The sequence below is a fragment of the Podarcis filfolensis genome (assembly GCF_964270895.1).
Source record: "Podarcis filfolensis genome assembly, chromosome: 7".
In the NCBI taxonomy this organism is placed as follows: domain Eukaryota; kingdom Metazoa; phylum Chordata; class Lepidosauria; order Squamata; family Lacertidae; genus Podarcis; species Podarcis filfolensis.
Window position 1 is genome coordinate 64,106,336 of NC_139603.1, and position 16,256 is coordinate 64,122,591.

Below are 16,256 nucleotides of genomic sequence, written 5' to 3' on the forward strand. Positions count from 1 at the left end.
GAAGGTAAACGGCGTTCCGTGTGCTGCACTGGCTCGCCAAATGCAGCTTGTCACGCTGGCCACGTGATCTGGAAGTGTCTGCGGACAGCGCTAGCCTATAGAGTGAGATGAGCGCACAACCCTAGAGTCTGTCAAGACTGGCCCGTACGGGCAAGGGTACCTTTACCTTTAGCTTAGACCCCACTTTTGTTCTTCCTGAGCAATTTCCCCAGAAAAGTTGCCAAGGCTGTTGAAAGATGTTCATAGTGGTTTCAAGGGAGGCAAGAGGTTAATTTGATAGTGAGAGCTTCAAAAGAACACTTTATATAATCACGGACCATTTGGACTCCAGAAAATCATTCATTGCTTCTGCAGCTCATGAGCATTTTCTCCCAAGACATGCAAATCAATATTTTCAAGCTGCATACCAACATCATTGTCTTTGACAAATCATATCTCAGTAATAGAGCTGCATTTATTTATTTATTTGCAATGCTAAAGCACCTACAAGGGAAAGGGTCACAGCTCTGCTTTCATTACCTGTAAGTGATATGTTTGTGTTGCCACTTCTGTCCTGTTAATGCGTATCGCTTTCGACGAATATTAAATCTGGAGTTGCCTCGTGTCTGATCAGGCACACCGCAACGAGGCTTCTTCATCCAGCTTTAAACAAATAAGGAGACAAAGGAAGAGATCAGTGGCACACAGTGGCAATAACTTCTTAATGCAGCTGACAACCGCTAGCTCATTTCATTAATAAACAGCTATTCTCTCTCTCCACCCTTCCAAGATACGACTCCCACCCACCACACACTTCCACATCTATTCATCTATTTCCTGGCTGGCATTTCTAAATCGCACATCCCATTAGAATACCCATACAGGGAGACAGAAAGGGGCAAGCAAGCAGATTGGTAGGTGGGGTTGCTACCTGTTCATGATTTGCATGGATCCTTCGTATTCAGGAGCTCTGTGCAAATTAAGCAGGAAATCAACAATGGATGGTGCTTTATGAACTGGGCTCTGATTATGGCTACCTTCAGTTTCTTTTATTTCAAAAAAAAGTGCCTGGAGGGAGAAGGCAGCTCCCTGAGAGAGTAGAGAGCAACAGCAAGAATGATTTATATGTAAAACCTGCTATTAATGGAAGCTGCGGAACCATGGAAGCTGGCTCCCCCCACCCCCAATCAGTCTAGTTTAGTGTGATCTGACTGGCAGGAGCACTCATGGTTTCTGACAGGTCCTTTCCAGCCCTACCTGAAGATGCCCAGGATTGAACATGGGATTGAGCATTCAAAGCATGCATTGCACCACTGAGCTTCAGCTCTCGCTCTCTCTCTAACCCATATTATAGAAATATAATGCACATTGGAGGAATGAGTAAATGCCCCCTATCTCATTTGCTTACTGTGCCACAGGATGGCTTTGCCGGACATTTCAATCTACCTGCTGAATTTCTAAAATAGCAAAAGCACCGTTTTCTACACTGATCTCTCTCTCCCCACCCCCCACCCCATGCATATCAGGGCATTGATTGAATCTGCACATGATGTGCACAGTATAAGCAGAGCTCTTGATACAATCCTTTTTGCACTGCATTCTCATGAGTCAATGCACTCATGTGCATCGGCAACATGCGGGGGGGGGGATGATGTAAATTACAGTAAATGTGCAGTGGAATGAACAAAAATCAAAAGATAGGGCACATGACAGGTAACTTTGACAATCAAGTCATTTGGAAACCCCATAACTGGAGAGAGATTCAGACAGGAAGAATTTCATGAGCATTCCTAGTATATTGTGTTCCTTACTCTGAAAACTAAAATTGCTGTGTAAGATAATAACACATTACTATTACTATTACTATTATTAGGTCTGTGACTGGACCTAATGGTCAGGGGTCCCTTTACCTTTTAAGATAATAAAGGTCTATAACGACCATTAGGCTGGGTTGAATACCACCATTATTAGAAACTCACAATTATACCTAATCACAACGACAATGCCCTAATGTTGCATTCCTTTTGAGTCACTGAAACAGTGAATAGCTGAGCTGTTTGTATTTTGCCATGTAACACTAGGAAGCTGCTCTCACTTTCCAAGGTTCACTAATAACTACAGGAGCATTTACAGGCAAATAAAATGCAATTGATTCAAAAAGTAATTCCACAGTTTGGATACAATCCAATACAGAATTAGGACATAGAATTGATTTCCCTTGCCTGAAATTAGCTGAAGTTGGTGCAGGATTGTGGCCTTTGTGTTTAGATGTCTCTCTTTTTCAAGTCATTTTTAAAAAATCTGAACAAGCTTCGTTTCATTTCATCTCTAGCCCAAAAACACAGAGGGATTGTTTGGTCTCAGGCTCTGACATAATTGAGCTTCTCATTAGTTTCTTTCCACTAAGAGCAAACAGCCTTAATTAGCAAAATACAGTTTCTCGGTGGAACAAGGGCACAACAACTTCCTGTGCAAAATCCCCTGCATTAATTGGGTGCAAACTCTGTGGGAAAGACCAAAAGATAACCACCTCCACCCACATGGCCACATTCTTCACCTTCAGCCTTCACTTGCATCAAAGGATCAGGCAATGATAAAGTAGCTCCCATGCTGCAGAATGCGCATGGCAGTAGCAATTCAGGGTTGATCAACACTGAAATAGATCAAAAATGAGCAGGGAGAATAGGTGTTTGACTTCCAAGGAAAAAGCTAATGAATATTAGATAAATATTAGACTTTCTCTGGAAGTCAGCCAAGCGAGTTAGTCTGAGGGTTTTTATTGTTGCTGCCCTTTTGGCATACAGAAAGGCTCCCTTTCTTGATCCACCTGCATTCAGCTCAATCCAATATAGAAAAACTGGTCTAGGAAACATTAGGATATTGTTAAGCCTCCGTAGGCAGGCACTCCCCACCCCCACCATTTGTAGCACAACATAACGAGGTTAACTACAATTCCCATCATCCCTGACCAATGGTCTTGCTAGCTAGGGATGATGGGAGTTGTAGTCCAAAAACAGCTGGAGACCAAAGTTTGGGAAACCCTGGCTTAGATTAGGTGGGGTAATCATATAAGGGTGGTAGAGGTACAACGGATCCTGTTTTAATGCAGAAGAAAGAGAACCACGTGGAAAGGATGTTCTTCCCATTATTTTAAATGTCAAGCAACTATCAATACCCCATATAATCCCTCCACTAGTTGGAGGGATTACCTCAGCATTCACTGAGCCTACACTAGGTAGAGGTTCTGTTTCAGTGTATCTGACGAAGTGTGCATGCACACGAAAGCTCATACCAAGAACTAACTTAGTTGGTCTTTAAGGTGCTACTGGAAAGAATTTTTTTTTTTTTGTTTGTTTTAGGTAGAGGGAGTCTTATTAGCTTACAAGGCAATCTTACATGCAAATGATTACACTTAAATATGATAGCCATCTAAAGGGCTGTCATATGGAGAATGGAGAAAGCTTGTTTTCTCCTGCTCAGGAGGCTAGGACCCAATCCAATGGATTCAAGTTACAAGAAAGGAGATTCTGACTAAACATCATGAAGAACTTTCAGACACAGATAGGTAGCCGTGTTGGTCTGCCATAGTCAAAACAAAAAATTTTTTTTCCTTCCAGTAGCACCTTAAAGACCAACTAAGTTAGTTCTTGGTATGAGCTTTCGTATCTGAAGAAGTGTGCATGCACACGAAAGCTCATACCAAGAACTAACTTAGTTGGTCTTTAAGGTGCTACTGGAAGGAAAAATATTTTTTTGTTTTAACTTTCAGACAGTAAGAGATGTTTGACAGTGGAATGGTCTCCCTTAGGTGCTGCTGCTGGACTCTCCCTGCCAATTCTTTAATTCTATGAAATATGCTCTGAAAATAGGAGAGATGCATTCCCCCATTTGATAATTTGTGTAAAATGGCCGCAATACAAAGAATGACAGAACTAGACCCAGTATGGGCTTTGTGGCCCCAAGTAGCCTCCCCCCCCCAAAAAAAAAGTCTGTAGTCTGGCATTCTATACAGGAAGCCACAAAAAGGGTAAGACAGAATAGAGACTGCTTATCACATAAAGCATCTCCTAAGTCCATCCAGGCATATAAAAGTTCTTTGGTGCGGACAAGCCCTTCAGTATATGTGAACAAACCCTCAGGATTGCAGCCTGTCATTTCATGAAACTGTCACTGAGTCTGAATAGGTATCCAAAATACAGAGGGAACTATCTTTTCTCTTGTCCAACAGGCGCTTTGAGCTCAATACTAGCAAGAGAGATAAAGAAAAGTCTTTTGGAGTCCTCACAATGGAAACCATGTATGCTTACTCTGATAAGAAGAGGCTTCCAATTTAAAATGAACGCTACTAAGAAACCATTCATGGGCTAAAGAAAACAGATCCTTTCTTTAACAAACAATAGTTAGCAGATTTACAGTAACAGCGATGCAGGGGTTCAGTCAAATTAAATTCAGGAAATATTATTAGCTGTGCATTCTAATTGTTAGTTCCGCAAACAGAAAATCTCATGGAGTGGGTTTAGTAAACATTTACTAAATATTTAAATGAAGGATGGAGCTGCTTCTCTGACACAGCAAACATTTATTTCTTTTCTCTTGTTGTATGGCTAATATCTTACATGCTTAAAGAATGTACCAACATAAAAATGCAGGTGTCTTCTAGTGAGGTTGAAGGGAAACCAACTCCTTTTAGGCAAAAGTCCTTTCTCCACCCCACAAATAGGCTGAACTAGCTGGGCTGAGAAACAACAATGCCCCACTGATAAATTCAGAATAAAGACATCACAGAGTTGACCCTGTAAAGTGCATAGACATACAGTGAGGCTCACCACCAGCTAGCAAGACAGAGACTCGTGTTGAATCTGAACAAGACCTGCAACTTCTGAACCAAGGACTTGTGTCTTGGATAAGTAAAAGGGGAACAACTTTAGCAATTGTTCTGCTTCTGCTATCCCCTGCCACACACATACTTGCGTTGTGCAAGAGTCGGCCTTGTGGTACTTACTCAGTTGTGTAACTGCTTCTAACTCCAAAGACCCGACATTTGAAAAATGTTGCTTGATAGCTATCTCCACAATGCTGTTCAAGCACAACTGCCAGAACCTTGCAGACCTTTTGCCTCAAAAGGGAGTGAATTGTAGTGAACTAAAATCATCTGGACTGAACCTACCTTTTAAGTCCACCAATGTAAATTCCCACATATATTTTGATACCTAATTCTAGGCAAGTACAGTTAACTCTGAACATGTGTGGAGGACACAACACTACAAAATGGATTTGCTTTTAAAATGTTAATGACAGGTCATATCAAGTGCAGCCGGGATATTGCGATCATTAAGAAAAGACAGCTTAGGTGATGCATTGGATCTGTATAAAACAGGGCTGGGGAACCTGTGGCCCTCCTGGTGAATTGCTGGACTCCGACTCCCATCATCCCTGATCATTGGTCATGCTGACTGGGGCAGAGGGGACCCAGAGTTGAACAACACAAGAAGGTCCACAGGTTCTCCACCCCTGCTATAAAATCTTAAGGAATTTCCTTCCACTTGCATAGAAAGGTCTCTTTTTCAGATAGCTAAAAAAGACCATCACGATATATTATTTTGATCAGCGGCTGTGACTGATAGACTAAGGGGTCTTCTGAAGAGTGCATGTATGTACTAATTTGTATTTAAAATAAGACTATATTATGTGTTTTTTATAGATTGTATGCACTATAATTTGTAATAATAAAAGGGTGTGATTTATCTTTAAAAATAAACATAGACATCCATAATCTTTCAGATGGTTTTAGCCTGAACAAATGTAAGGGCAACATGCGGTTCTCATGCATTGATACTATACAGCTATTACACCAATAAGCAGCACTCATACACATTGCAGTAAGCAAATAACAAAAGACAGATGGTCTCACCTTAAGGTGATATCACTACATCAAACGAAAGAGGCAAGGGATAAAGCAAAAACAAGAACAATTATCCTATGTTAGAAATACTCTACATACATTTATTACACATAGAAATAAAATCTGGAACACAGTACAGAATTATTTGAGGAAAAGGTTGTTGTTTTCAAAAAATATTATTTTTGAAGTCATCTGAATCAGAGATCACCCATTGTTTACACTCACTGCAGATGTAATGGAAATACCTCTTTCCATTACGGAGATTTAAGGAGATTGAGATTAGGCCACAAGACTGTAGCTACATCCCCTCTCTAGAGTATATTTATTTATAAAAAGCATTTATACACCACCTTTGGGCCCTAATACAATTTACTACATTAAACTCATTAAATTATTTAAACCAGAAAGCATTAAAACAAGCCAATCAACAGGCAGATGGTAATTAAAATAAGTCCAAATCTGGGTTGAATTAAATGTTTAATGCATTTGCATTTAAATATACAGGATATGCGAGCACCAATTTAAGCCTCATGTGTGAAAATGACCTTGGACAATGTATTTCAGCATTTCAGGATGGATAAACATTTTGTAACTTATTTTCCCTCTCATCTTAGCTGTGGCTGAGTGCTACAGTCCAGCCAATAACAGTAAACTATGGTTAAGACTAACTAGGGTTTAACTTTAAAAGGTAAAGGTAAAGGACCCCTGACAGTTAAGTTCAGTTGCAAACGACTGTGGGGTTGCAGCGCTCATCTCGCTTTACTGGCCGGGGGAGCCGGCATTTGTCCGTAGACAGTTTTTCCAGGTCATGTGGTCAGCATGACTAAGCGAAACCAGAACAGTGCACGGAAACGCCGTTTACCTTCCCGCCGGAGCAGTACCGATTTATCTATTTGCACTCTGACATGCTTTTGAACTGCTAGGTTGGTAGGAGCTGGGACCGAACAATGGGAGCTCACCACATTGCGGGGATTCGAACTGCCGACCTTCCGATCAGCAAGCCCTAGGCTCTGTGGTTTAGACCACAGTGTCACCCGTAGGGTTTAACTTAACTGCTGTTAAATCTCCTACTAACTCCTGACTGCATTAAAGGCAAGAAAGGGCTCAATTGCCATGATCCCCTGACCCACACTCCATCACTGTTTCTTCCCATCTTCATGGCCAAAATGACAGGCACAAGATGTTTCTAGCTGTGACTTTAACTTCCTATATGCACTACAGGGTTGATTCATAAAAAGGGAATCCACTTTTTTCCAGCATACTTGTGAACTAGGTTGTATGTTGCCATGCTCAAGAGTGGGGACGGAGGAAGCTGCTATCTGGACAAGCCCTCTGTGAGCCAAATCAGTGGCAATGTGTGTTGAAAACAATAATGTTTGCTCCCTTAGATATTACAGAGACAGACAAGGGCTGTAAATAATCCAAATGGCCCATTTTCAACCCTAAGCTTCAAAGCCATGGCTGAGAAGAGCTCTCAGGCTTTGTCAAGCATTTGATGGCATTTTTTTGCAGAGAATATTCTTCCCATCGTAAAGGGCTTTGTGCTCAAGGGAGGGATTTAGCACAGAAGACAGAATCCACAGGTAGGCAATCAATATTCAAGTTTCATTCCATATCCTTTCATCTCACTAGAACTATTTATAATCCACAGAACATTTTAACCCAAATTCAATTACCCTTCAGAGTAAAGAATTATCATGTCCTATAGCCTTTGTATGCATTTGCTTCGCTTTCCGTTGCAGTGGTCAAAAGAATCGTCCAAGACACTGTAACAAATACTTCACTATCGTTAGCTTTCAACAAGAGGTATGACTCAATTTATGATGTATGTCGAAGCACAGCTATGGCAAAGAAATATACTGCATGCTGATTTCTATAACCTAGACACATTCTGTCTAGGACTCTCCTTATTTAATGTAAATGAATTTCACAAACCCTATCTTTATCCCAAGAACACATTTACACTTGTTAGTAATGTATACATTTTAGTGAACTGCATACTTCCCACTGTTTGTTGCTGCTATATTTGTGGATTTCTTTCTTGCATATACTTTTGAGCAGTATTTCTCATTTTTTAAAGCATCATTATTATTATAATCATCATCCCATGTCAACTCCTCCACTTCGTAAGTGAAATCAGGAACTGATGATAATTGCCAACTGAATGCACATAATCACACATGACAAGTTACACATGGGATTTACTCTGTTTCTCACATAAAAACTTCCATGACATCCAATGTAGAGTTGCTCCATTCTCTATCAAATGCTGCTCCACACTGAATAGAATTGTAGATGATTTCCAACATCACTTTTCGAAAAGGAAACAAGTCATGGCCGCTTGGGCTGTGAAATAGTTGTGTTTTCTGGTCCATGTTAAATTGTGTGATAACCTTTCCAGAATAAAAAAGTTTTTTAATGTTTGCGATAGACTCACAGGAAATATTTAGGAATACATGAAGGGAATGGTTATGGTAGAACACCTGCTTTGCATGCAGAAGTTCCAGGTTCAATCCCTGGGCGACTTTTCCCATTAATACTGACCTACCTGGCAGTTGTTCCTTGATAGTTTCCATGCTGCCAATTTTAAAGGTGAAAGGCCATAATCTCCAATGTTCATTATAAACTAGTATCTTTTGATCTTGTGAACTTTGAAGATCACAAAGATAGATAATAATTCTAGATTAGCCTTAATTCTATTTAGGGTTATCTAGATGCAAAACATCTAAAATATATACTTTCAGGCGTATCCAAGACACATTGTGCTTTGCAAGTCCTCTCCCTCCTGCACACTCAGTCAGAACTTAAAACTACATCAGCAGGGGAAAAAAATGCTTAGGAGGACTGAAGCATAACAAATGCTACAACAGCCAAATATCACAAACTAGTATGTGCTGTTTGCACAAATAGAAGCAGAGCTGTTTAAGGCTGCATGCTAAATCTTCAGTTCAAAGCATTCTTCCTTGTGTGTTATATTGAAATAGAGCAAACAGTCTTCCAAAGAAACAAAGCTAATTCTGATTTTCCAAATGTTCCTCTTTCAAAGGGAAGACTATATGAAACCATTATAGAAGGAAATCAGAAAAATTAAGCTGAAGAAATAGGAATAAAGAAAATAAGAAAATTTTAAAGAGATAACCTGGCATTTTTCTTGCACAACATAAAGCTTATTAAAATAATATTTTTCTTCCACATATGTTCCTCTGGCTTTTCCAATCTATATCATTTCCCAGTTTAGTAAGACTGGAATTTCCCCTTGATTTTACTATACTTTAATCTGGTTCTGAATAAGAGGGAGACAGACTTCTAGTTATATGAAGTCAGGCAGATACCAGGCAGATTTCAGACAGCAATATCATCCCTAGGCTGAGGGCACCATAAACAGAAACTCCAATTAAGTCTGTAACAATTCAGTTTGTTACAGCAAGCTTTCACTGCACTAACCCTGCCTCTCCTACAGGGGGCATGGAAACTTCATGTCCAGCTTGTCAAGAATCCTAATGGATGCCTTCCAGCAGGCTTTCACAAATACAGTTTTGCAGAAAAATTGGATCCAATGTGATGCTAATACAAGAACTCTGAGAGGTGACATTGTACAAGTATTTTGAGAGCTGACATTGTTGCACAAGTAGTAGCACTCAAGCTTAAATGTCACCACAGGTATAACAATAACAACGCCAGTTGCACTAGGGGTTTCATAGTATCTTTTGCAAGTGCAAGACAAACATTGGATTTGGCTGTTGTGCTACAATACGGCTGATAGACCCTAGTGGAGTGGCTGTACAGTATTACAAGTGGGCTGCCACAATTGGATATCACCCATCGTATTTCATCAGAAAAATACCAGGAGAAGTTAGGTGATGCTTGATAAATATAGACTTCAGCAGCCCTATAGCCAAGGCACACTGCTCATATGAGCGTGCTCCTAATTGAGGCACATATTTTAAAAATTAACATTGTCTTGATGAAAATGCATACCAGATGGTTGCAAAATGTTATCACTTTTTTTTCCAGCTTGCTATGAAAAGTTAGGTTTCCATACGTTCCATCACAATATGAAAACCTGGAAACAACTGAACAATGTGATTTGTATGAAATTATATTGTTTGTGAGCAGAATGGATGCCCTCAGAAGGTGGTGAACTCTCCTTTTTGGAGGTTTTAAAGCAGAGGTTGGATGACTATATGTCAGGGAACTTTAGCTATGATTCCTGCATTGCAGCAGGTTGGAGTCCCAACTCTACAATGCTATGATTACATAAGTGGGGGCCAAGGATCTCAACCTATATCACTTTATAAAAGTTTGGATGGGCTAATTGCCTTAGTTAATTGCCATCCTTTCTCCAGGGCCTTTGCTTCTTCTATCCTGGTCTAAATTAAAAGCTAGCAAGTGATATTACAAAAGTAGCTTTGAAGCAATTCCAATAATACAGGTTGTGGGTCTGTCCATTAAAAGGTTTCAGAAGAAACTCCTCTCTATCACCAAGCCTTTGGATTATGGTGAAAATAAAGCTAAAACCTATAAGACTAAGGGATAAATCTAATGCACATCTATTCCCAAGAGTTTATTAGTAGATTTAGTTTTCCTTTAAGCTCTTTTAATTGGCTTGCAGCTCAGCTCAGGAAGTATTTAAGATGATCATCACAAGTTGCACTCAGCCTGATCAAGAAGATTCTGCTTTTAACTAGAAGATTGCCTCTCAAAAAACTTATATTGGCTATCCTAATTGAAAACAACTTGATTTTTTAAGGGGATTTTAGGTGCAAAAATAAGCACTTGGAAAAGCAAACATCTGAGAACTACTGAATACTCAAAGATGCGATGAAAGGTAGTAGAGCAAAATTAGTCAACCTGCTGTAGTCATCTAATGCTATCATCACCAAATGATAGATGATAGATAGATAGATGATAGATATAGATAGATAGATAGATAGATAGATAGATAGATAGATAGATAGATGATAGATAGATAGATGATATAGATAGATAGATATCACATTTATCGCTGTAAGCAGGGATTCACAGTTTTGATTGCCCTGGTTATCATGGCAAGTGAGATGAAAGGAACTGCAGGCTTCCTCTCCATTCAGAAGTTCTATGCACCTACTGGGGAAAATGCTGTCCCAGTAGTAGGTGGCATGACCTCCCATTGTTGCTGCTGCTTACCAGGGGGTAGAGGGGGAAACTTGAGGTTGGTGTGACACCACTCTACCACCTAGTTTTGCCCACCAGTTAAACTTGGCTTGTTATGTTTGGGGGGAGATAACAACCTAGCTCACTTGCCTTCAAAGGTTCTAAAGCAGAGCTAAAATAGCTCCATGTCCTGTTCCAATAGCCATGCAAAAGGACTGGAGAAGTACGTTCACACCCGTTTCCTGCTAGCAGGATGAATTCTCCTTTGTAATTCTTTTTGGTGGTTTTAGCTGATGGAATTTTCTTCTCCGCCTCCAACTCACTTAGCAGTTCAGAAAACACACTACTGAAACTGCTGATGCCAATCTCGGATTGGAAAAATCATTTCATTCCACTCGCTCATGCATTATTGCACTGAAAAGCAATAAAGAGCAGGCCTCATGGGTGCCCTAAGGGAAGGTGAATGGGTCAGAAATACTTGAACTTTAGGAATTTAGAGAATCCAGCAACAGGCATCATCTTAGCCATAGACTGAGAAACTACAGGATGCCTTCTAAGAGCTCTAGATTTCAGTAACATATTTCAGATTTAATAGACGGGAGAGATTAGAGACAGGGTTCTCTGTTAAGCTAACATGAATGAGCTTTTTGACAGGAGAACAGATCTTCAACTGCTTGAAACTTTTAAATGCCACATTAGTGGCAGTTTGGGAGAAGTTGTACATTTCACCAAAGGAAAATCACCTATTGCAAACTGACAGTAAGGAAAGTTATAAATGGAAAAGGAAAAGATAAAAGAAGTATGTTTTCTCAGTGGTAGTTGCTGCTACCAAACTCCTGGAAGCAGGGATACTGAATGCAGCAAAACAGTTTATATGGAAACTTCATTCTGGATTTGAGAAACTAGGATCACTATCTAGTTTACAGATTGACCACAAGAAATTCGGTGCTACACTATTAAGTGGTCTTATGGCCATGTTGATTTCTTAAAGTTCCCTACACAGATGCACAAATCACCATACTGGCTTGGATTCAATTGTTGAGCATCCTTATTTTAAAACATTTTGAAATCTAGGCTGAAAATTAATGCAGAAGGTCACGTCCAGGGATGTTGGCATACAAAAATGCAAAGCTAAAAGGAACTAAAGGTTTTCCTTACAATTTAATAGTCAGGTGAAAGTACTTGCATTATAGCTAACAAAGTCATTGTGCAAGTGGAACGGCTTCTGCTCACTCAACAGATTTCTGCTCCCTCATCTCCCCCTGTGCAGCCCTCACATCTGGGGTTCCACCAACTCTCTGGAGCAGTTTTGGGGATGTCTGGCAGTGTTTAGGGGGGAGGAGAGAGAAGGGAAGATCCATAATGTAGGCAGAAGTTGTTCCCCTCACAGCTGCTCACAAAAAACAAAGGGGGTTTTGCCATTGACACCAATTGGCTGCAGACTCCAACCTTACATATTTTTGGGAATGTCCCACTGGATTCAAACAAAATCGCTTCTGGGTGTTTGTATACAGGACTGCAGTCTTAGCCTAAAATCCTGTGTCTACCCAATTATTAGCATTTTTAAAATAAAGTGCCATTGATGTACAGAGGTCTGTGCAAAGAACATATACACTAAATCCTGAAAATTTGGAAGGCAACATACGACTGGGGAAGAAACAAGTGAAAATAAGCAATCTGGGGGGACAGGGATGGAGGACAGAATGGGAGAGACAATTGTAGCAGCTTGCCTTTCATTTAAGAATATAACATTAAAAAGAACCTTGCTAGATACGGGCAAAGGCCCATATAGTCTTAACATCCTGTTTTCACAGTGGTGAACTACATGCATTTGGGGAGTTCAGTAGCACTTGTGATTCCCAGCAAATGGTATTCATTCACTTTGTCCTTCCTATGACATTTTGGCCTGTGCAAGGTTTCCAGTTTACATAAGTACCAGATAAATGATGACACATGACTACATACATTTCCTCACAATGTTTCTCTAAACATATGCTTTTTTTGCTTCACGCCTATACTGTAAATATGCTTTCAGTGATGGCTGTTTCCAAAGCAAGGGGTGACAGCATGTGTGACAGAGAAGCCTATTTTCTATCTACTTTTGAAAGTTATGCCACATATGAAAGCCAATTTCTTCCTCCTAATGTTTCCCACACTAACCTATCAAATGCTTTGTCACCACCATAAAAAATTGTGAAGTGAAAGTATTTCTGTTGAATGTTTATATAAATATTGATTTCCCATGTCTGTTTTTCATCTTCCTTTCCTCTCTTTTTGTGAAATGGACTCTTACTGAAACTTCAATTATATCCTATAGAGTTCCTACATTTTTTCACCAAACATATGTTATATTCAGAGTGACCATTTAGATTTGCAGAGATATCTTAGCTGGTCAAAAAAAAAAAAATGCACTTCGAGGAGTTTAAAGAAGCAAGAGCAGTCCAGTAACAATTACTTACTCGATTGTGTTCCTGTCCACTTTTCCTGTCATGTTAATGCCATAGAACTGCTGCATAGCAGCTATAGCAGATTTCATTGTCTCTGCAGTGCGCAACACTGACATTCTGGGGTCAGTTGGTGGAAGATAGCCGTACTTTTGTAGCCACACCTATAATGACAAGCATAGTTTGTATTAGGGAAGATTTGCAATCTACTATCCCCTAGGTGCCATCTAGTTAAGCTTTTCTTTCAAACGTTAAAAGATGCAATTCAAACATAGGAAGAACAAATCAAAATGCATTTTCTTAATATTCACTAAGAATGAAATACAGTGTTTATGATCCAATTATTGCAGTGGAATGTGCACACTCTGATATCTCCAGACTGTATCCATAGGCAAGAAAGGTTGTAAGAATAATTATTATATATATCTTATGGATCAGAATAAGGGGCAGCATGGAAGGACCATTTGGTAGACAGGGATGACCTATTTTTATAGAATCGGGTTGTTATTGTTGTTTTAAATGTTGTTTTACAACCCAAGCAGACAGTCCTCACATTACTACCCAGCATCTTCTGGCAATCAGCACCCTCAAGTCCACTGTCAATTATGTCTGCTGAGGTCTCAGGTCAAGGACAACAGCAGTCCCATTTTTTCCTAATTATTATCATCATTATTTTTATACTGTCCTTCATCCGAGGATCACAGTGCTGTTTACAATATAAAAACACAAAAATACATACCATAGTAACAAACAAAAACAATACCCCCAATACACAGTTTAAAAGTCCATAGATTGTTTAATTAGCCAAAGATCAGGGAGAAGAAGAATGTTTTTGCTTGGTGCCTATGTAACAAAGGTACCAGGCAGGCCTGCATGGGGAGAGCATTGTATTGAAGCAATGTGGATGCTGCTGACACACACCAAAACATGGGGGCTACACTTGCTTCTTTTAGCCACAATGTTAAAAGCACAGGAAATCTAAGGCCACATTCGTACATTACTATACTTCTCAGAGTCATCAACAATCTATCAAGGGAAGCTCTGTGAGATGAACAGGAATCACCTAACAATTATTGGAACCCTTAGAAACTACAACTCCCATAATTCTTTTGGGAGGAAACCACAACCGTTCTGCTTTAAACACATGGTGTGGATGTAGCCTGAGAATGCAGTTGGGGGAAGGGGCAACAGTAGCCCCTCAATCCTGGCCCTTTAAACAGAGTCCTAGAACTCACCCTTTACTGTGAAATGAAGCTCTCACAGATTAACATTTTTATTTTGTATTTCATTCAAGACTTTATAGAGATCTTTTAAGCAATACACACACAAACCCTCTCTCTTCCATGTGCTGAACTATAACCAACAAAGAGTTGATAAGCATCTGACCTAATTAGCAGTGATGTGGTCTGATTTTCCACATTCAGCTAAGCCACGTTTATCTCTTACACATCCTGGTTTAATTTCCTTTCAAGAAGAAACTCTCACCTTCAGGCCACATCCTTCTTGGATGAAGGCCCTCCTCTAATGTTCGTCTGTTCCATTTGGAACTGTTTCATGTGTTTGTAATGATTTTACCCGTTTTTATAACTGTATTTTATTGTCATAGCCCACCCTAGCATGTTGTAGCAAAGGCAGATTGATCTTATAAATAAATAAAAGACTGTGTCTAGCTTATGTATTTAAAGGTTTGCAACTTACATATTTAAAGGTTTGCAGCTTCCTATCTTGTACCTTGTGAGGAAGTCGTCAAATCACAGTGTGCTGATACTGGGCTAATCACTGTAACTTTCACAATTAGAGTGACAAATCCCCCTCATACTTCACTTGCAATGTCAACTTACACACCATCACTAGATGGAATAAAGGACTGTAAGCTTCACATAAAAGTGAAATGTACACCAGCTATAGAAAGGCAATCCTTAAATATCCACTGTTCATACTAACCATTTATTTTGAAATAACCTATCAGTTCTTGAGGTCTCTATTCCCAAGTCTAGAAGAACATTACCAGCAAAGCATCCCTCTAATGCTAGTGTAATGCCATGAATGGTGTTTGGGCATATCTATGGGGGCTCCTGATCTTGATGTCAGCATCGCCCTTGAGCCAGTACCACCAACTGGACTCATGCACTTCAGCCCCGACTGGGCTAGGCGAGCTGGGTAGCACTTCCAGAGACCACCTTCTGCACAGGAACAGGTCAAAGTGCTGTGGACTCACAGCTTAGAGTTGTGAGCACCGGATTCACTTCCACAAGAAGACAGCCGTTGCACAGCAGAGTACAGCAGAGTATAGCAGAGCATAAACGACTCGGAGAGCAGCTCTGTAGAATAACTACTTTTATTCTATCTACAACTATCATACAACTATATACAGAGCTAAATGAGGTCTAAGCATAAAGAATGCTAAACTGCACTGAGTGTCTGCAGCTGCTCTTAGCAGCAACCTTATCTCTACACACGATCTCTAACACTCAGTCTCTCTCTCTCCCCGACACACTGACTGACTCTTTGATGTGGTGCTGGAGCAGAATAAGTAGAGAGCAGAACACTGCCCCTCCTCTCTGGAGAATCAGCAGAGATCATCAGGAGATTCTTGGATATGGGAGGGGTGAAATCTCCTCACTTAAGCCTGATGCGCTGCCACAGGAAAGCTTTAAGATTTCTCCAGCCACTGACCACATTAATAGTAAGCCACCCTTCAGAGGGACACATGTCAGTGGTGGACATGGCTGAAGTACTGCATGCATACACTCACCACAAATACAGACTACACAAGCAACCACACACAAATCCACACA

General features: G+C 40.1%; 1 protein-coding gene across 2 annotated transcripts in view; it reads right to left on the reverse strand.

The window, feature by feature from the left end:
- MMP16 (matrix metallopeptidase 16) overlaps positions 1–16,256 on the reverse strand; it is a 180,010-nt gene that overhangs the window by 92,758 nt on the left and 70,996 nt on the right. The window contains exons 2-4 of one of the 2 annotated variants that reach the window (XM_083623335.1): positions 13,474–13,622; positions 5,891–5,905; positions 520–642 (exon numbers count right to left, since the gene is read on the reverse strand). In XM_083623335.1, the coding sequence (XP_083479461.1) occupies positions 520–642; positions 5,891–5,905; positions 13,474–13,622 (287 nt within the window). The remainder of the gene's footprint in view (positions 1–519; positions 643–5,890; positions 5,906–13,473; positions 13,623–16,256) is intronic. The other variant, XM_083623336.1, reaches the window with a different exon arrangement.